General features: G+C 43.4%; 3 protein-coding genes across 4 annotated transcripts; 1 reads left to right on the plus strand and 2 right to left on the minus strand.

Annotated features, from left to right (window-relative positions):
- The first annotated feature begins 3,041 nt into the window (after window positions 1-3,041).
- Window positions 3,042-4,665, plus strand: LOC127312154 (NAC domain-containing protein 76). The gene is made up of 3 exons (XM_051342614.2): window positions 3,042-3,233; window positions 3,333-3,607; window positions 3,725-4,665. The coding sequence occupies exons 1-3, from the start codon at window positions 3,065-3,067 to the stop codon at window positions 4,373-4,375; spliced, it is 1,095 nt and encodes a 364-aa protein (XP_051198574.1). The 5' UTR covers window positions 3,042-3,064; the 3' UTR covers window positions 4,376-4,665.
- A 1,921-nt stretch (window positions 4,666-6,586) lies between these two features.
- On the minus strand, window positions 6,587-11,058 carry LOC127314015 (uncharacterized). Of its 2 annotated transcripts, XM_051344480.2 has the most exons (5): window positions 10,475-11,058; window positions 10,244-10,378; window positions 8,284-8,321; window positions 8,115-8,181; window positions 6,587-7,062 (listed from the first exon to the last, which is right to left on the minus strand). In XM_051344480.2, the coding sequence occupies exons 1-5, from the start codon at window positions 10,658-10,660 to the stop codon at window positions 6,682-6,684; spliced, it is 807 nt and encodes a 268-aa protein (XP_051200440.1). In that variant the 5' UTR covers window positions 10,661-11,058; the 3' UTR covers window positions 6,587-6,681. The 2 variants fall into 2 exon arrangements, with proteins under 2 accessions (XP_051200440.1, XP_051200441.1); XM_051344481.2 differs by lacking the exons at window positions 10,244-10,378; window positions 10,475-11,058 and adding an exon at window positions 9,376-9,853.
- Window positions 11,059-13,554: 2,496 nt separating this feature from the next.
- On the minus strand, window positions 13,555-17,178 carry LOC127314016 (uncharacterized). The gene is made up of 4 exons (XM_051344482.1): window positions 16,975-17,178; window positions 16,792-16,839; window positions 14,656-14,810; window positions 13,555-13,854 (listed from the first exon to the last, which is right to left on the minus strand). Exons 1-4 carry the CDS (start codon window positions 17,033-17,035, stop codon window positions 13,837-13,839), a joined length of 282 nt encoding a protein of 93 aa, XP_051200442.1. The 5' UTR covers window positions 17,036-17,178; the 3' UTR covers window positions 13,555-13,836.
- Window positions 17,179-21,666: the final 4,488 nt, after the last annotated feature.

Below are 21,666 nucleotides of genomic sequence, written 5' to 3' on the forward strand. Positions count from 1 at the left end.
TTCTTCACCGCAAAGCTATTCTAACCAAAGATAATCTTGCAAAAAGGAATTGGCAAGGTTACAAGAAATGTGTTTTCTGTGATAAAGATGAATCTATTAAACATTTATTTTTTGAATGCCCTTTAGCTGAGATTGTATGGCGTATCATATATATGACTTTCAGTTTATCCCCGCCAGCTAATATCACTAATGTTTTGGGTAATTGGTTGAGCGGCATTGCTAAGAATGATGTTCGACAGATTCGTGTGGATGTTTGCGCTATTATTTGGGCAATCTGGAATGTGCGTAATGAAGTGGTCTTTAACAAACCAAAACCTCAACCTTTCTTGCAGGTCATCCCTATGGCTATCTATTGGATCCGTATGTGGTCTTATCTCCAGTCCGAGAAACAACGGGATGCCATGGAGTCTAGGTGCAAGCGACTGGAGACGGTCGCATAGGATTTCTACAGCCAGTGTGGCTAGCGGCTTGACCGTAGAATCACTTTTTGATGTATTTTTGGCATCTACTCCTTTGCATTTTCAGATGTTTGATCTTTGTATCGACTTAAGTTGATTTGTGAGTTTTAATAAGGATAATACTTACTGGTTATGAATAAGGAATAAAGCAGCCATATGCATCATTTTGATGCAAACGCTGGGGTAAAACACCCATTTCGAAGAAAAAAATTCAGTTATATTTATTTATTTTGAAATTTCACTGTTCCTTCATTTAATATATATAGGAACTAAATATTTTAGATTTAATTTCAATTTAATTACTTGACTCTATGTAAATGCAAAAGCTCGACCGGTTGACGTATCACCACATAGAGCAACAAAAAGGAATCTGTAAATTTTCTAACTAACGTAAAATCCAGTGACGTTTAAATCTGGATCATTTTGTAACATAAACACAGTCCACATATGAATATAGTCATTTTTTGTGTGTATCAAACTCCTTATGGTTGATATATATAAAGGTATCTTAAAACATTATTGGATGACCTTTTTTTGTCAGAAGTTGATATATAATGTCAATATATACATGATCAATATGCTCTTTCCCATGTAGTTAAAGGGCACTTGATATTAAGCGGACGTTCGATAAATTACAAGTTCTTGGCATAGTTTGGATGAATTCAGCAGATTTTGCTCAAAATGCGGTAAATCTATCGATTCATTTGATTACTTTCGAATTGTATTTTCACTGGTATTAGTAACCGCTCCTAACAGTGCCCACCGGTTTTCCCAACCAGACACAAATAAAAAAAAACTTGAAGTAGGTACGTATATATTGCGTGAACGCAAACACTAATCTCGAACCTCGTGTGCAAGCGCGTACGTGGAAATTTGCGTGTCCTGATTCATTTCTCCCGCAGCTAGCTGTGCAGTGACCGTGTCTCTACGTCGCTTGTTTCCCAATGTCATCTGGAGCAATGTGCTGCACTATGTAGCACTTCAAATACGCCAGCTCCATACGTGGTCTATTTACCCCATGTTATTTTTAGGATGTACTCCCTTTAGTCTCTTTTAGTTGACTTGGATTAGTACAACTTGTAATAAATTTGAGTCAATTAAAAGAAACCGGATGGGGTAGCATATATGCATTTCATGATTTATACACACTCTGGTAAAGCACATTATCTTATACTGCTTGAGAAAAAAAATAGCTTGGTCACACTGTATATTTCAGATGATATTTTCTTATGATTATTCTATCTTATTATTATTTTATATTTATCGAAAAAATCTTTGTTGAGAAAATACATGAAAATATCATAATTGTAGATTGATGAATGAAAAATTATTTCTAACTTTTTTTTTACAACCGTTAGTCCAGGTTCCAATATTTGACAAGTATAATCGAACAAAGAATTGTGTATCAACAAAACAACAATCGACTAATAAAGCTTTTTGCGATGAACTGACCATATTGCACCTAATTAACTGTGCATCCAGAGAACAACCGTTCATTTGGCTGGATAGACAGTTGACAATGGGCTAGTTAGACATATATAGCTGGTTAAGTAATTTCAAGACGAGATGCCACGCAAAGTCACTTAATTAGTAATTATTTTCAAAATTACCTAGGGCGAGATGCCTAATTGGGACGAGTAAAGTAACCTATGCCATTCCTATGGCCAAGACAAGAGCACACGATTATACCTTACTTTAAAGGGTGGTGAAATAAAGTAAGGTAGTTTGCAGGGAATGGAAGAAGAATGGAGAGATTGGGATTTGTAGCAATGGGATTAGAGGTTCAATTCTCTTGTTCCCCTGACTCCCACGTGCAAAGTCAAATTGGAGCACAGTTAGTTTACTGTAGTAGTACTACTGCATGTGTTTGTTCACAAACTAACCCCTTGCTCTATCCCACACATCTCCCAAGCTTGATTATTATATCTGCCAGGGGCACATTTGCAAAATCACACAATAATGATACACTACTGTTTCAGATGTAGACACCTAAATGCTCCTTCTGAGGCCAGTTTTGGGGCAGGTCCCCTAATCCAGGGACAAAACACCCTTCTTTTCATTTAGTCCTTCCAAGACCACCCCAAAGACATGCATGCAGCATATTACTACATGTGCATGGACACTATTACTGTGGCCCTATCGATACGGTGGTCAATGCTCTGACTAAAGTATTTAGCTAGCTAGTAGCACCAATAGCCAGCTCAAACCCATTCATCCCTGCACAGGCCATGGTACAACATTTTATAGACCTAGGGTTTGTCTTTGGTGAGCATCTTGGACTTGCAAACCCTGCCTCCCAGCTGCCTCTTTCCATATAACCCATACATATCCTCTCCCTTCCCTTAGACCATCACCTTGCTCTTGTTTTTCTTGCTTGTCTTGACACTTTGTTACTTTGAGAACCAGCGGGGAGAGCAAAAAAGGTAGAAAGGAGATTTCCAAGGTTTGTGCTCTTCCTTTTGTTCTCTTAGCTATATGCATGAAGAGAAGGGTATATAAGGATGCAGTTAATTTGAGCGAAGGCTAGGTAGTTTCGAATTTGGTTTGCTAATTGGGTGCACACATGGTGTCTGCTTCTTCTCAGATCTTAGGGCTGCCGAGGGAGCATGCATCCTAGCGGCGGCGCACTGTCGGTGCCACCGGGCTTCCGGTTCCATCCCACTGATGAGGAGCTCCTCTACTACTACCTGAGGAAGAAGGTTGCTTATGAGGCCATAGACCTTGATGTCATCAGGGAGATCGATCTCAACAAGCTTGAGCCATGGGACCTCAAAGGTATGTGAATTTGTGATCAACTTAAACCTTTGATATGGTGCTGGCTACATAGCTTGGTCGACGGAGCAAGTGACAAACTATACATGCCATTCATGGCAGATCGGTGCAGGATAGGGACGGGGCCTCAGAACGAGTGGTATTTCTTCAGCCACAAGGACAAGAAGTACCCGACGGGTACGAGGACAAACCGGGCCACGACGGCAGGGTTCTGGAAGGCGACTGGCCGGGACAAGGCCATCTTCCTCGGCAGCAGCGCCAGGAGGATCGGCATGAGGAAGACGCTCGTGTTCTACGTCGGCAGGGCTCCCCACGGCAAGAAGACCGACTGGATCATGCACGAGTACCGCCTTGATGAAGACAACGTTGAGATTCAGGTAGGCAAAGCATTACTCTCACACAAATTCAAGCAAGTCTAGCAAATACATTAGATTTCATGCATGCATGCTTGCTAGTAGTGGCTTTTATTTACCAGTATCTTGTGTGAAACGCAGGAAGATGGCTGGGTGGTGTGTAGGGTTTTCACGAAGAAGAGCTACACGAGAGGTATGAACCCGGCAGAGATGGCGGCATTCGATGAAGACGAGCTCCTCCACCCCTTCCCAGTTTCAGATTCCAACACGGGTGAAATGCAACCGTCGATGGACCAGAAGCATATCATGAACAACTCCCACCTTATGCAGCAGCACAGCAGCCAACAGCAGCACTATGGTTTCCCATCCTTCGACGCCTCCATGCAGCTCCCGCAGCTCATGAGCGCTGAGCACGAGCAGCCGCCGCTCCCCTCCTTCATGCCTGCCGTGGCCATGAGCTCGCTCGAGGTCGAGTGCTCTCAGAACCTGATGAAGCTCACGTCCGGCGGTGGCAATGGGATGCTCCAGCACCACCACGGCGGCGGAAGCGGCGATCCCCACTTGGCGGCCCCCACGGATTGGTCCATCCTGGACAAGCTCCTCGCCTCGCACCAGAACCTGGACCAGCTCTTCCAAGGCAAGGTCACCGCCGCAGCAGCAGCATCAATGGCGCCTTATCAGCAACAGCTGCTCATGGAGCAGCTAGGTGGCAGCAGTACCTCCCCCATGCAGAGGATTCCACTGCAGTACCTCGGCTGCGAGGCCGCCGACCTCCTCAGGTTCTCAAAGTAGCTAAATGGAGCTTTGTTTCATTAGCTAGCTAGCTGCCATGTTAAACTGTTGGTCTGATCAGCTCCTACTTTTTTTTCTTAAGACCTGGTTAATTTGATCATCGATCTACTTGGTATGGATATGCATCTCAATGTATATGGAAATTTGTGTATATGTCGCTTCGAGTTTGCCATTATTTGTTGAATCTGCTAGTTTTGGAGCTAATGTTGTAGTATTAGCTATGAGTGATGACTTCGAACAAGTAGGGAAACATGGTTAATTTTCTCCAAATGGTGGCAGGTTAATACGTTCAACAAATGGCAAACTCGAAGTCACATATGCATTTTTTTTCTAATCTAGCATGCAATGTCTTTTTGTTTGAGAATGTACTTTGAAGTTCCAATTTGACTTAGCTCCGGCTTGCTGAGTTGCTTCTTAGGTTATTTGATGGAGATGAGTGCCAAGAGATGTGATGTTTTGTGGATGTCATTCCCTGTCGATTACTTGTTTAGTTGTTTCGAATGGGATCAAACTAAGGATTGGAGTTGCTTAAATTTTTTGATCTGGGGATTCCGGAGAAAATTTCATGATTAGATTTATGTTGCACTGAAGCGGTGTATATTTTGATCTTATGGATTGTTTGTGAGGTTCATAGAATAAAATTATTCTTGATAGAAAGAAATCCAAATGCATATTTGAATTTGATCTTGAAGTTGCAAACAAAACACAGACTAAATATCCCACCGCCCATGATATGACAAATAAATTTGAGGTACATATCCATCCTAGTTGATTTTAGGAATGTAGTTAAAAAACAATTGAGAGGAGCAATTTGTATGAATTTGGGGGTGGGGGTGGGTGGGAGTGGGATATAAACCATGAGGATGTTTTGTGTATTTGGATGGGATTAAGGGAGATGGGTTGGTTTTTTAGTAACAATGCATATCAGATTTTGGTAGATGAACCTAAATTTATGTCTGACATAACATTTTCTTCAAGCAAGCAAAAAAACATAGGATAAAGCCAATTTAAACATAGAAGAAACGAAAAAATAAAAAACAAAAACCAAGAAAACCTATAAAATTTGCAGTGAGACAACTTTGTGCATGATAAATACTTACATATTTTTAGGGTGAAACACTTTCTGGTACCACCGTAACAACCTAGAGAATTCGCTGCAGGCTGCAGCTGGATATCAAGCTAGCTAGCTTCGCTTACGCAAGTGAATAGGTTTGTTTAGTTTCAAGTGTGGTGTGTTGTTTACATCGATCTTTCATACGTTCAGGCTTTTGAGCCCATTGTGGGGTTTGAATCCTGGCAACTTCACTAAACCAATTTTAATTCTGGCAACAGCACAAGTAAAAATTTGGAACATTTTATTTTTTGCATGTCTTTCCACTTTTATTTTTATAAGACTATTTTTGCTTTTAGATAATTATAGTAAAATATGATTTTTATTTTATCTCGAATTGCCTTAAATCTCACCAGCTGTTTTGTAGTTACAAAGATTTATTGATACTTCTTTGCGATAAGGTCCTCCCAATCTATTAATAAGTAAATATGTGGATTTATCTTATCAGAAAAAAATTATTCACTTGGCATCCATGCCTGTACAAGATTTGGAAATTTATCCTCCACAACTGGACAATTGGGTCACTTTGAAACTTTTTTTTTGTGTTACTACTAGAAAAGGTTGGTTTACGTTTTGAATAGTCTGAAATAAAAGGCCATCTCGTCTTCAAGTAATCACCTACTTTTTTTAGGAGGTAATCGCCTACCTAGTTGCTTCTGTAGATCAACTGCATCAGTATGTGGTTGCGGTGCTGTACGATATGAGCCGTAAACGTAGACAAAGCTCTTGGCCGCACGGTGTCTTTGTTTACCAAGACCGATGAGTTTATCTATTTTGTGGAACAGGGTTACAGTAAGAAATCAACGCCTGATGCGTCACGCTTCTTCCTCCTGGCTATCAAATTTAACTAATCGTCTCTCCCCGCGCATCAAAGTTCCTGTTCATGTAGTACATGAACATAAACACATACACGTCTAGCGTCTAGTAGTACTACCAACCAAGCTTTTCCTCTGTACTCTGAGAGAAGAAATGGCGCGTGAAACAGGGGCAGCAGCTGCAATATTGCAAAGTTCAATGTAGCAAAGTCACAAACTGTTCACGCTCAATGTCAAGTCCGTGCAGGGTCAAACAAAGCATTCGCGAATATGAAACATGCTTCATAGAGGTGGCAATCAATCGCTTTGGTTCCTTTTTTTTGTGTAAATATCAACCAGCCGTGTAGTTAAGAATGCAAAAAAATATATGGCAGCAGTGGTTACAGTGTCGCGTAGACAGCTAAGCTTACGACAAAACCTAACAAGGCACCAACTGCGACCTGTGCCTCCGTGTGGCCGACGGATTCGCTCAGCCGGCTATACTCCTCTGTCAATTCAGTTAGCTCTGATTCTGAGCTTCGGAGCGCGTTTGATCTCAGCAGTTTGGTCGCAGCGCTGCGCCTCGAGAAGGACATAGTGTTTGAACGTTGTGATGTAGATGCATCCTGGGGAACAGAAGCCATCTCGCGGTTCGCAATGTGGGGTTCAGAGGTGGAATTCACCAGGTCACCACCGTCCTCCTGGTCTTGAGTCGTCTGATCCCTTAGGGTCCATAACTTGTTCAAAAGCCTTGCATGCTTACCCACCTCTCTTCTAACTCCCTATTGAAAACAATCAAACATGGCGTCACCATTAGCTCCGATGGTTATAGTACTTTATGAAAGAGCACAACAGATTAGAAATCTGAAACAACCCCTGTCAAGCCTTGTGTAAGACCCCCCTGAGCATAAACAAAGCTCAGACATGATGTGGCATAATCAATACAGAAGTGAAAGGATAAATAGATGAGAACATGTCCTGGCAACTTAACAGCGTGCAGGGTACCCACTACCTCGCATAAAAAACATGGGCACTACTAAACTGGTTAAACTTTTTACAGCTGCATCGCACACCAAGCTAAGAAGATCTTTTTTTTGCGAGTCCAAGCTAAGAAGAAATTGTCCATGTTCAAATGCACTGGTAATGGATAGAAAATGCTAAATTTATTGGCTCCAACAATGTGCTCAAAAAGGCTAATATGTACAGTTACTTACAGCGAGCTAGAACCATCTTTAATAATATTCAACAAAGAATCAGAAGCAAGGAAAAAAGAAAGCTCGAGCAGATATCCCTGAAAATCACACTTCGTGTAAAGGTGCATGATAGTGCTTCATACATCAGCGCAACTGACATTTTTTTTGTCAAGAATATATCATCTGGCATCAAGGGTACCATACATTCATACTATAGTATGTTGACAATCTGCCTAGCACTCAAAAAACGTTTAAAACTCAACATTTTTTTGAACTGTTGGGATTGCAAATATACTACAGCAATTGTGAGGAAATAAAAGGCACTCCACATGAATTTCCACCAGATTCAAGAGGGCAGAAGTAGAAACTAAACGTATCAGACCAATATCGTTTCTTCATGGATGTGTTTTCTCTTAAGAGATGTGTGAATTATGATTGTCAAACTTCTAGCACCTTTCACCTCTCAATTTTGTCAATGGCCAATGGGGACATCTAGGCCGGTAAAGAGGAAATGACGAGTCATGCATATTAAAACTCATTGAAATCACCAGTACACTTGGATGATCAATAAGCGCTGACTGACATTGACAAATGACCAGATTGATAATTTAGCATAGAAATAAAAGACAAAATAACCATACCTGGGCATCATACATTACAATCGACGCAAACACCACCGACATCCCGAATATGGAGTCTGCAAATCCCCTGCATTCTAAACCCCGAATCAAGAATAAAAACACACAATCTATGGATAAAAACAAGCTGAAACTTGTAAACCCTGAGCTAAAGAATTCTAAAGAAGCTAACCTTTCTAGCGCAAGGGAGGTAGTCACTGCCACAACTGCCTGTAACATGAAGATTTATAGTTAGAACCATTTGAAATTTTGCAGTCAACTTTGACAAGACTTAATAGCTTTACATACCAAACATATATGATTGTACAATAGAATAAAGAATTGCACATGTCAGGGTAGGACCTTGCTTTCATTCCTCAACAGCACATGTTTCCTGGTGTTAACTTTTCTTCTGCTAATTATAAGAATCTTTCTTAACCAATGAAACACCAGCCTAACTGTTGATTTGTGATCCTAGTTATGATGGTGCAAATGGAAAAATGAAGCGTGGGAGCGTAGGGTAGTGAGCCTCTGTACATAGGGAGAGACGGAGAGTAGTCTGTACAGGACTCGTATAATTTCTGGATTTGTTTCCTTTTTTTTTTTTTTTGACCTGGTTGTTTCCTTTTACGACCCATAGATATTCCTTACCCTCATTGTAAAATCCCCTGGTTCACATATGTTTTCCCTGTGATTTCGGAGGATGTGTCATTAATTTTATGCTCTTTTTCTGGTGTGTTTTTTGTTTCTAGCAATAGAACTTCATTTTGAGTTGTGTGGTCACTGCACAATTTTTTGGCCAGCGTTGTTATAACATGTAGTACATCAGAGAATTTTTTGATTTTTTACTTCGAGATTCATATTCTTTACATGGGGTGCAGATGAAAGTAGTTATGAAAAATCCACGGTCCATACTAGCTCCATCCGTATTACCATTCCTAGAATCCGTGTTGTCCAACTTTGCGATTATTTTGTCCAAGTTTGATTCTTGCAATAGAAGGGGCGAATCCTTCGGCTCTAATTTTAGTTTTCCAAGAGATTAGAAAAAGTATACACGGTAGCAATATACAATTATGGTAAATAGATTTGCCGTTTTGTTATTAAAGTAGATTCATCGTGTAATAATCCTACTAGTATACATCTTAATGTAAAGTCAAGAGGCGCACAGCACACATGACAGCACAGGCTTATCCTAATCAAAGTCAAGAGGTGCTCTATAAACAGTTCTAGTAAGATAGCAATGCGATAAACTAAAGAAAATAAAGCTCGGGGATGATAGTCTGACCGCTCTATAAACACCTCCTGACAGGCTGCTGCTTCTCCCAGCAGGTTTGGTTTGAGGTCCTTGCCTGGCTGCGCGCCACCTGCAACCCACCTGAACGCGACGACTCGCTCCATACATGGTGGCACAGAGCACGGCGAAGCTCCCCAAACCCCCAGCCATAAGGGCCTGGCATCTATCACCCTGCTCGTTCCCTGGATGCTTTGGAAACATCGCAACGACTGTGTGTTCAATGGAGCCCAACCCTCCATCAGCACCGTCGTCAACAACATCAAGGAGGAAGCTGCACTACGGGCAAGGGCAGGAGCACAAGGGCTGCGCATGATCTTACCCCAGCCATGGGATGTACACTAGCTCACCCTGTTTTTTCTTTTCCCCAACTGTGTTGTATCGCCTCTTAGCGGGGCATGTAACCGTAAACCTTCTATCTTTTCAATGAAATGAAACGCAGAGGCTTTTTGCGTTTTCTCGAAAAAGAAAAAAAGATAGTCTGACCGCGGAGTGGGTCGAGGGCATCCCCCCTGACCGGGCGGTGGCCTTGATGATTTTGTTTTTCATACTTATGTTTACTTGGAGATGCATAGTATTTACATGGGGTGTGGACGCACGTAGTTACGAAAAATCCACAGTCCACACTAGCTCAACCCGTATTAAAATTCCTAGAATCCCTGCCGCCCAACTTTACAGTTTTGCTGTTCAAGTTTCATTCTTGCAATAGAAGTGGGAAAATTCCTTTGGCTCTAATCCTAGACATGACAACATGGGAGCACAGGCTTATCCCAAGCACAGTCAAGAGGCGCTCTATAAACAGTTCCAGTAAGGCAGCAAGGCGATAAACTAAAGGAAATAAGATAGGGGGTGATAATCTGACCGCGGAGTGGGTCGAGGGCATCCCCCCTGACCGGGCGGCGACCTTGATGATGTCGATTTTGCCCACATCCCCGCCGGAAGTGAATGGCTTTGCCAGCTGCCCGATCAGGCTCGCCGCCGTCGCCGCAATCAGAACCTTCAAGAAACGAATCGAGTCCCCGCTTAGGAACCAATCGAGAGAAAGAAGAAAGAAAAAAAAAACAACTGCTGAAACTAGTCACCGCGCGCGAACCTTGTTGTGCACGAGCTCGGCGAAGTCCTCCGGCCCGAGGTGGAGGGAAGATGCGGCCGTGAGTGCCCGGCGGCAGCGCGGCGGCCCGTGCCTGGGAGGCGACCAGGAGGAGGAGGAGGGAGAGGTCGCTGCGGAGGGGAGGAGGGGTGGGCGGCTAGCGAAGTAGGAGGACTGGGCCATGGCCATTGGATTTCGCGAGGGAACGGCAACGGCAACGGCTGGGTGTTGCCGCCGGCCTCCCCTACTGCTGTTATGCTCGCTCCTCCTCCCTTTGTTTTATCTTAACAACTCTCAGTCTGTCCTAGTCTGAACCGTTTGCAGCTTAACTATTGCAAGAGCATCTTCTTCAGCAATGGCCAATGGCCCTGAAACAGGGGCTTTCAACTGAACTTGGCTGAGTTATCACCATGTTAATAAATACTCCTTTTTTAAATATAAAACTGTGCTACCTACTATATTTTAGATGTTTTAGTTTTGTTTAAAGTTTGATCTATCTAAGACTAGTTACAATAGGATATCAATGTCAATTTGTGTACTTGATGTATTTTCCACTAATTTTTTTAGTTTTACATGTCATGATACGATATCTACCTATGATATCACTCTCATCTCTCCCCTCGTTGCCACATCAGATTTTTATCAATATAAAATGCATGATACTATTTATAATACTTCCACCGTGGCTAGTCTAAGCAGATAGGATGTTTCTACATTAAAATGCATTTTGAGCATATTTAAAAATGTTAAATAAATAAATAAATATCTTGTGTATATCTTGACATGTTACATGCTCATAAAGTTATTTTAGCAACAAAAAATGACATGTTTTGTGCCCTATGTAAAAAAAGATAAATTTTAGTGCTAAAATAATCCAGTTTTGAGACACTTTTATCTTTTTTATACAAAAGACAAAATATATTGGTTTTACGTGAGATTTTTACGTGCGCAGATAGAACAAGTCCCTAGACATGCAACTTTTTTCCTAAATTTTTGAACTTTTTAAAACATGTTTTGTATATGCCAGGGCGCATATGCCCCCGGGATCAGTTTTGAGTTTCCGTGTATTTAGACACTAATATTAGATACATTAAATAGATAAATTTTTGATATCCTTTTATTGAGAGAGGGAGTACTAAATCTAAGTCAATTAATTAAAAGCGGTCTCATGTGTCCAGTGTCATCATACACGCATTGTCTCCAAAGGTACTTCCACGATATGCAATGGGTAGTGCTGAGCGTCCCCCGGGGGATCGGAAGCCTGATCCCCCGCCTCCGGAGCTCGACACGTGTCCACTGGGCCAATTAAGAAACAACGATACCCCACGTCCAGATGACCGAGTCGCATCAGAACCGAAAAAAAATCCCCTCGCCTCTTCAGGCAGGCAGACATGGGTGCCTGCGCGGACCTCCACCATACTCTCTACACGGACCACCAGGAAGGATGCTCCGCCGCCGGCGAGGTAGCTCCACCTCCGGCGCTCAGCAGGGGGACCTTCGCAGCACTTCCCGTGACCCTCGCACTCTCGCAGCATCGCCGACTCGCTGTTTCGCCAACCACCGCCGCCGGATCCACCACCGTCATCCGACATGCAGCACCGCCGCAGCATCGCCGCCGCCGCCTAAGGTTTGCAGCAGCCGCAACATCCCAAGGCAGCATCGCCGCCGCCGCCTAAAGGTTTGCAGCAGCAGCAACCTCCCAAGGCAGCAGCGCCGGTCACCCATGGCAGCAGCCCTGGATGCTCAAGGTAGCAAAGCTGGACACCCAATGTAGCAACACCCCAGAACTCCCGGTAGCAGGCGCCAACGACTTGCAGCAGCAGGGCGGCCATGGCGGCCGGCTTGCAGCATATGTGGTCATCTTCCGTAGGAACGCCGCCCAACATTGGCAGCAGCGACAACTACCCAAGGAAGCAGTGCCGGCCACCCATGGCAGCAGTGCCGAACGCCCAAGGTAGCAGATGTCGGACACCAAATTTAGCGGCCTCGGTGAGCAGCACTACCGGCCGCCCATGGCAGCAGTGCTGGACACTCAAGGTAGCAGAAGCTGGACGCCAAAAATATAGCGGCGGCGGTGAGCAGCAGTACCGGCCGCCCATGGCAGCAGTGCCGGATGCCCAACGTAGCACAATCCGGACACCAAATGTACCGGCGGCGGTGAGGGCTTGCAGCATCATTCCCATCGCCGAGTCTCGCACTCTCGCATGCGAGCTGGGGCGACGAGATGGGGATGGCGGCCGCCGGCGATACAGGGAGCAGTGGGGCGACCGACAACGCCTCACCCCCTTCTCTTGCAACGCCGGCGACGGTTGTATCCATGTAGGGCGCCCACGTGAGTGGAGATCTGGCGAAGTCGAGGTTTGCAGCAGCAACCTCAGAGGGAGAAGGATGTGTGGAGCACGTAGTGGCGGGGGTGAAGGCGGCGACGTTCGTTTTTCCGGCGGCGGCGACCGCTCTCCCCATGGAACTGTGGAGGTAGACCAGCAGCTGATTTCCTCTCATAGTTACATGGAGTTGGTCGGGGAAGAAGACATGGATAAGGTATGGCAGGAGTGGGGAAAGGAAAAGAGAGACGAGCGGAGGAGAAAGTGCGTACAAACTACAAAGTGATAAGGTGGGCCCCGCCCACGTTGCTCTCTCGATGGCTTCCAGCTGGAGGGACGCGTGTCGCGCTCGCGAAGCGGAGGATGCGAGAGTTCGTTTCCCCCGGATGATACACAGCGTTTCCCATATGCAATTGTGCTGGATTTTATGAAACTCCCAGCACGTTGTACAAGAAAAAACTTCATAGGAAGGTTGCAAATTTTGGACAGTTCCGATGAAGCAGCACTCATATGATACTTGCACGGCAGCAAGACAACGAAAGCTCCAACGACTGAAACAGGGGAAACGACAAGCACAATACTGTCTTGGAAGCTTGCCGTTGACATCATAACACGTATTATAACAATCAACTAATCAAGCAAAAAAAAACGAAAACGCCTTCATCAAATTGTCACCAACGGCATCAAGAACTCAAAACAATGCATGAGAAAAGAAAAATACATGCTAATATATGGGAGAAACTCACAACAAAAACGAGGTTAAAAAATGGAGGTTCATCAAAGCATTCCAGGATCCACACAATTTCTCAAGGCACACATGCATCACATGTTCAGTGTTGACCATTTTGGTTAGTCACATGTGGACAGCATTCAGAAAGCAAGCGTGGCAGCTGGTGAGTTCTGGGGACCAAAAAGGAAGAGTTCCATATCAACATGGCTCTAATAACAACACTTCCAAGGTGAAGGTTGAGAATGAAGCATGGTGTAGGGTGTCTTATTGATGCTCCGGCTAGGGGAAGGTACCGTCGATGAGAAGCGATTTCAGAAGACACCACCTTGCTGCTCAAAAAATAAATACGTATTTTCATGTTAGAGAGATTAACATGCTTCATAATGATGCAAGACAAAAACAAAATAGTTGTCAACACACACACTGAATTTGTTCATGGTGCAGAATACCATAGGGAATTCAAGTAGCATTTGGAACTAACAAAATTTCAGTATAAATTGATATTTGAGTTAACATTGATGGATAAGAGTAGCAGAATGTACATAGGTAGGTAGGTAGGTAGGTTGGCAAAAGGATAGAAATCTCATTTGGGGGTAATCCTAGAAGTCACAAGGACAGAAGGAGTAAAAGATTGCATGGCAAATAGCTATATCCTCTGACCAAGTCCCTTTTTCTGGTTCATGTATATGAGTTCATATCAACAGTTTATATAAGTGAAAGAAATTCCAAATGACATGGATTTATGATGGGGTCCATACAAAGACTATTTTTGAGGAACTGGCTACCTTAGCCCTGTCACTTGTGTTTACTAAGTAGCAGGTGCAATATGTGACTTCCATCTACCAAGTAGCAAGTGCAAATAAGTACAATCCACTCCCCCAAAGACAGACAACAGATTAGGAACAACCATGATGATTGATTATGCAATGGTGATTAACTAGCCCTTCACCATTATCCTGAGGCTTGAACCAAGAAAACACATTTATGTGAGCAACAACAGCATCATTGCAAATTTCATCTATAATTTAACATGGGCCCACACTAAACACAAGCATTGGACAAAATTCCTTTCTTCATACTGCTAACCATACAACACATTGAATTTCAGCATCTGTAAACATCAAACATACCATGATAGCCTCAATCTCTTCCTCGGAGAGTGGTGTGCGTTTGGGAAGTTGTGAAGCTGGCCCTCCAACAGCATTATGAGAAGGTGCTGAAGGAACATCTGATGTAAAGCGATAATTCTTTTTCACCCCAGAAGATGGTGCCTCTACTTTAGCTCCTGGAAATGAAATTGTAGATTGTTAGTTACACACCTTTCCATGTACTATGAGAAGTACTTTATAATACATTCAGGAAAAAAAGGCACTCTGTAATATTAAATATAGATGTACCACAGTTCAGAATAAAATTAGTGTTCAAAATAGCGTCTAGAGGGCAGTAGTGCTGAACTGCTGATGTCCTAAGTAAATATAATGGGGAATTGCAATTTTCCCAAAGTTGTCCAACCTTTGCTGATTTCCCCAAGTTGAGTGGCCTGATGTAAATTTTCCCCAAGTGGCTTTCCTAGAAACAACAGCTGTCCCCACCTTCTATCTTCGATTGACAGTTTTAAACTAACTAATTTTACAACCTGACCAGACACCTTCTTTCCGCTCACTTGCTCGGCTGGCTGTATGTTCTCGCACCACCAAATCCAGACGTGGCACCGCACCAAAGAGTGTCAGGTCTTTGCGGCAGCAACGACGACTTGCAGCATAGAGGCGAAACTTGCCCACCGCCCCACAAGCTGAAGAATGCTTCTGCAATTGCAGCGCTAACTTCTCTGGTTTCCTAATGGAGTTCATCCATTGAGCGCCAGCAACACTGTTGCCGCCGGACACGAGTTGAGAGAAGTCACCTGCTCCATGAAGTTATGTGCTGCACACGCAGGAGCACCGTCTACGACAGTGAGATGCACGAGGTGGTTAGGCAGGGCACTCTGTGGCTATTCCAGGCTTCCAGCAGGTGGCAAGGCTGGGTCCTCTGGGTGTTGGTAGATGCCAGGCTTATTGCTCCGAAAGGAGGTACGTGATGGCATGGTGGGATACTACCAGAGGGCAGTGGAACTAAGGCACCACGTCGAGATGTGCAATCTTGGGTCAGCCTGCCTCAAAAGTATTGAGGATTTGGCCTACTATTTTTGTGGGGGCCTGCTCAAGGACGAGATGGCAGGAAAAGGATAGAGCTGCAGAACTGATTTGGCTAGTTACCAGGTATCCAATATTTGGCTGTGTCATTAGATTTGATCACAGTTAATTAAATACATTTAATTGTAGGATGGAGCGCCCCCATGTAAGGTAATTGGGTAAATATACAATTGAGAAAAAAAATTCAGGCAAACATAAGGAGACTGCTCAACCTGGGAAAACTGACAAAGGTAAACGAACTCAGGAACAAATCTACAATTTTCCCAACAGTGAACCATTTTCCGACAGGTTCGTTTGTTTTATTTAGCAAAACAAAACACCTGCATACCAGTTCACTAAAGAACCAAAGCTAGCATGCAAAAAAGCAACACATTGCAACACAGGTACAGCTAGTATTAGGCCAGCGAACAATCAATACATGTAAAAATCAGCTTATTGCAACACATAGATAAATGTATTAGAAGAATAAGAATTAAGAACTATCAAATAACTGGTGGTAACAAGGACTGGTGGTAACAGGCTATATAACATGGCACAGACAAGGGTGGCGAATGTCAGAGAAGACATCATCTCTTCTAATCCCCAGAAGAGGGTTGATTATTCTGTAACACATTCAGCACATCCATACATATTGCATGTCAATGTGAACTACTTGAGAATATCTGCACAGGTTAGTAAGCCAGCTGCAACCCTAAATCTGAATGATATCGCACCATCCGTAGAACAAACAACTATAAAGCACAGAAGTATCAAGAAAACACACTGCTGTTGCATGATAACCCAGAAGACCTTTAAGTTCTTTGCAAACTTATCCTAATACCCCAACTCCATCTACTTAATGAACACTCTGAAAAGCTCCGTGAAACCATCAGCCACAGAATCACATTCATGTTCCTAATTTATGCAGCACAATAACATCCCAAGGAAAAATATATTGCAGGGATCAATCAACTACTTTAAAAAGGCATATCTAAGCATGTGCCGGAAAACAAATTACCACTGATAAAGAACCGAATTCAATAAGAGAGGACAAAAGCACAGTTTAGTAGCGGATTCGAGAATCCTGCGGCTTACCCAGTCGGGACATGAGGGTCGCGTGCTGATCCGCAGCAGGTTGAGCCGCTGCGCCAAGGAAAATCAACCATAAAATCAATTAGACAAGGAATTAGATCTCTGGCAAAGTAGACCTAGACCAGCAAGCCTCGACCCTACACGAATCAAAGGGGGGATCAAGGAATCGCGGGGGGAGGAGAGCACCTGCCGGGGATGGGACTTTGAGATGCCTCTTGGGGAATCTGATCAGGGGAATGCGCGGCATCTTGGAACACGGCAGGATTTCTCCGCGGGCTTCTGGGAAATCGCGATGGTAAACCTGCTGTTCGTCCCCTGTTCTTCGTGTTTTTCCCTTCTTTTTTTTCCGGTTCGTTTCTTGCGGTGGGAGGCGAGGTGGAAGAGGGGCGGCGGTAGGTTTTGCGTATAGGTCCTGCGAAATGAGTATATTTCCGTACTACTACTAGCACAATTCCCAACGATAGCAAGTTCTTTTTATTTAGCAACCCACATTTCTTTGATTCATAGGTTTGACAAAGGTATGTAGGATTTAAATTTTATAAAAAAAATCCTATGCAAACCATTTAATTGATAGGAACATATCTTATAGGAACTATTCCTATAGAAATCTTGTAGTGCAAATTCTATAGAAAAAACATTAGCTTATACCTCATGAAAAAATTCATTTGCTACAATCAAAGACATACCATATTTATATAGGACTTAACTTGACATGACATTCCAATCTTACATCTTTTCCTATTCCTACACTCTTCATATTCCTATGAATCAAATGAGCTCTTAGATTGTCTTATTATTGAATACAAAGGATCAGCGACAACAGATCATTCTTGCACATCCATGTTAAAAGATGTTTGGTACCTAGCTATTTGGTTCACATTGGTAAAACTCTCTACTCATGTTTTAGTGAAAAACAATCTCTCGATTCTACATCAGAGAGAATAAAGAAGAATTCTTGAACTTTTAAGGTGAACACACTTTGATTTCGATAAACTATAGTTTTCACCCTCAAATCTAGTTGTTTGGCTCCATATCCTTTAAACTCATTCTTGTTACGATTTTTAACCCGTGCATTTTTTAAAACAGGAAAATCTCCTTCTAACCCGGATTTCATAGCAGACTTGGCGGTTTGTGGGTGATTTTGGGAAACTATATTTTTGTTGGATTGGAAACATAAGTGCATATTGTTGTATTGGTCGCTCTCAACCCAAACCCTTCGTCTCACACAGCCCACCACCACCAGAATGTTCCTCCTTTGACGCACCACCAGTCCACCACTATGTTCTTCTCGTCATTGACATCTCCGCAGTCACCGTTGTTGTCACCGTGATGCCAATCTATGTTCGCTCATTTGTCTTGACTGCTTGATTGGTGCTCCTCTTTGTTTAACATCGCCATCGTCGGAAGAAAGGGTTTTGGCGGAGAGTCGTTGCCATACGCATCGGCACCCGTCATCATTGTCGCTTCTTCCATCGGAGAGCCATGACGAATGATGGCGAGGATCGCTGTTATTTGCCTCCCCTCTCATCTCCGTTGGTTGAATTTGTTAGACAAAAGGAAGGTTTTGAGGTGAAATTGAACGTCCAATTTTTTTCTTGTGATGTGGGCTTGTATGCATGTTGTCAATCATTCGAGCAAGGTTCAGCTATTCCGTAGCAATGAACTGAATAAAATGTCTTTTATTTTCATTTGGTAAGGTTCACCTCTCTTGATTTTTTTTTTTTTTTGCCATCGGGCTATCACTAGTTTTGTCAATTTGCTAGGACAAATGGTTCAGTTCAGTATGTTGATGATACAGAGGCAAAGATGTTTGATCTTTGTTTCAAGAAAGTGCGAGAATTTGATAGGGATTTGTATCCTGTGGAAAGGGTAAATATATTGACGCATAATTTGGAGTTGCTTTTTCCAGGGAAAACATTCACTGGTGGTGTGATATTTCTGAGTAATGATGATTTGATAAAGAAAGTAGATTGCTGCATTGATGGTGGTTTTATTATATTTTTATGACTGATTTCCACATTTTACCTTGTAGTTGTGCATTTATGACACATATTACCCAATTCAGGGAAATTTCTACAAAAATATCACAATTAGGAGACTATAACACGGCTTAGCCTCAATTTAGCATTTTGCTTGTTGTTAGATAGGATAGGCATGATACATCAATGTGGATCAACAAATTGTGTAAATATCGGATGGCCTCGTGGATGATTATGCCCAACCTTATTAATTCCATATGTTTCATTCCTCACCATTGTCTTATATTTTTAATCCCAATCATCACCTAAGGCCTTACACAATGGACACACATCAAAAAAAAAAGGGTTCAACGCTTTTAAAATGGGTAATCTACATGAATTTTCACTCGCGGAGTAATTGGGGTCACAAATGCATAACTAGAGGGTAAAAAGTGAAAGTTGAGAAAGAATGAAAGATACTAAAGATATTGCAACTACATCAGACAAAGACCGGTGTCGAGGGTACTCCTCGGCAATGCCCACCTTGAGGGGCTTAGGGTTGACGGGATCCTGCAAGGTAACACGAGACATCGGATACCAAACAAACGAGAAGAGAGATTTACCCAGGTTCGGGGCGCTCGACGAGGTAAAACCCTTCATCATGCTTGTATGATCTCGATTATTGAGAATATCGGGTTACAATGGGGTAGCCGAAGGCTTTCACTAAGAACTCGACGGGAAGCTAGATTTGTGTATGACCTAACTCTCGACTTTACGGTGGTTATGGCTAGATTGATCGTGTGTCCCTTGGCATCCCCTCTCCTGGCCCTTATATTGGGAGCTAGGTCTCGAGAGGTCTGTCCGGGTACGACTAGATTACAAATCCTTGTTTCTTCGTCTCCTTGCCTTGCCCTTCAAGAATCCTTCATGCGAACCGACATACCGGTCCACCTTGGTTGGTGGATGATCTTCATGGGCCCCTGGTTGGGATATAGGAGGTAGCGCAATAGTAGTTACCCGAAGGGTAATGCCCACATCAGTAGCCCCCGAGTGACTGGCCAAAGCGTAGCTTCGGGCAGGGACTAAAGTTGTCTTCTATTGAATGTCCATTGATCTTGAAAGCCTTATTTTTATCGGGTGCGCGACAAGCGCTCCCAATGGGAGTAGCCCCCGAGTCTAGGCACGGATGCTTGCAACCGCGCGTAGACTCAAGTTGTACTACTCGAATGTTTTTACGTCCGTTGATATTTTATGTGGACTGTCACGGTCACCCGATAACTTATGTATATCGGGTCTTCAATATCTTTGAGTCAGGCCATGCTTGCTGATAGTACGCAAAGGATGTTGAGTAACGTGTCCAGCTTTTAATCGATGCCGGTTAACTGCCGGATGACAAAACAACGCTACTCTACTCAGAATCAAGTCCCTGGGCATGATCCTGGATCTTCTGATTCCTTCGGGTTCATAATTTATATCGGGTGCGCGACAAGCGCTCCTGATAGGAGTAGCCCCTGAGTCTAGGCACGGATTCCTGCAATCGCGCGTAGACTCAAGTTGTTCTACTCGAACGTTGTAGATTTCTTCGGATGCTTCATGAGGAGTCGATACTTTTGATGACATCATTGATGACGTAACCACTGCGGTGGTTTGATTGACATGACATGACCTAACAGGTCCACCCTACTTCTGCGCGGTCAGTTAAGAATTGACTAGTGCTTGTGCATTGACCAAGGTGCCTCCTCGATTCCCGCGCATAGTGGGAGTAATGGGCCACCGATTTTATCTCTCCTTCCGGACACGTGTACTACTGGATCCTCGCCCATCTTCCCACGATCACCAGAGTAACGGCCATGATCTCCAATCATTCCATGTTATAAATAGGGGTCTTTTTACTGTTTTCACTTTTTACGCCTCCATACTGCTCATCTTCTGATGCTAAGGATATCGCTGCTTCGCAGGTGTGAGCACCTCACTGAGGTAATAAATGGGGCATTGCACGTCATGTACTTTTCCGTCTTCTTCTCGTTCGACAACAAGGACGGAGCTGACGACTTGAATAGTTGAAGCTATATACAGTAGCATCGGCTCCTTATCCCTTGGTGTTACAAGAACTGAAGAGGTCGATAGGACCTTTTTCAGTTTGTTGAATGCATCTTGCGCTTCTGCCGTCCACTCGAATTTTTCAGATTTTTTCATCAGTTGGTAGAATGGTAAGGCCTTCTCTCCTAGTTTTGCAATGAACCTACTAAGAGCAGCCAATCGTCCCGCCAACTGCTGCACTTGCTGCAGACTTTTGGGTGGCTCCATATCAAGAAATACTTTAATCTTTAAGGGGTTTGCTTCTATTCCTCTTGCTGAAATAAAGTACCCAAGTACTTGACCTCCTAGCACCCCGAAAGAACACTTCTTCGGATTCAGCTTGATTTTGTATCTATCGAGATTGTTGAAAGTTTCCCTTAAATTGTCAATGAGTGTGGTCGTGTTTCTGGTTTGACGACGATGTCATCGATGTAAACCTCGATATTTCGACCAATCTGCTCTCCGAGGAAAGCTTGCATGCACCGCTGATAGGTTGCACCTGCATTCTTTAATCCAAAGGTCATGACGTTGTAGCAGTAGGCACCATGTGGGGTTATGAATTCAGTTAATTCCTGATCTTCCTTCTTGAGCTTGATCTGATTGTATCATAAATACGCGTCGAGGAAAGAGAGGCGATCGTAGCCTGCCGTAGAATCGACTATTTAATCAATGTGAGGCAACGGAAAGTGGTCCTTCGGCCAATGTTTGTTGAGACTTGTGTAGTCGATACACATGCGAAGATTCGTTGTATCCTTGTTTGGCACCATGACTGGTTTGGCTACACACTCGGCTTCCTTGAGCCCTCGAATAAAACCAGCTTTTCGGATCTGATTGACTTCTT

This window comes from Lolium perenne, chromosome 7 (genome assembly GCF_019359855.2).
Source record: "Lolium perenne isolate Kyuss_39 chromosome 7, Kyuss_2.0, whole genome shotgun sequence".
Lineage (NCBI taxonomy): Eukaryota > Viridiplantae > Streptophyta > Magnoliopsida > Poales > Poaceae > Lolium > Lolium perenne.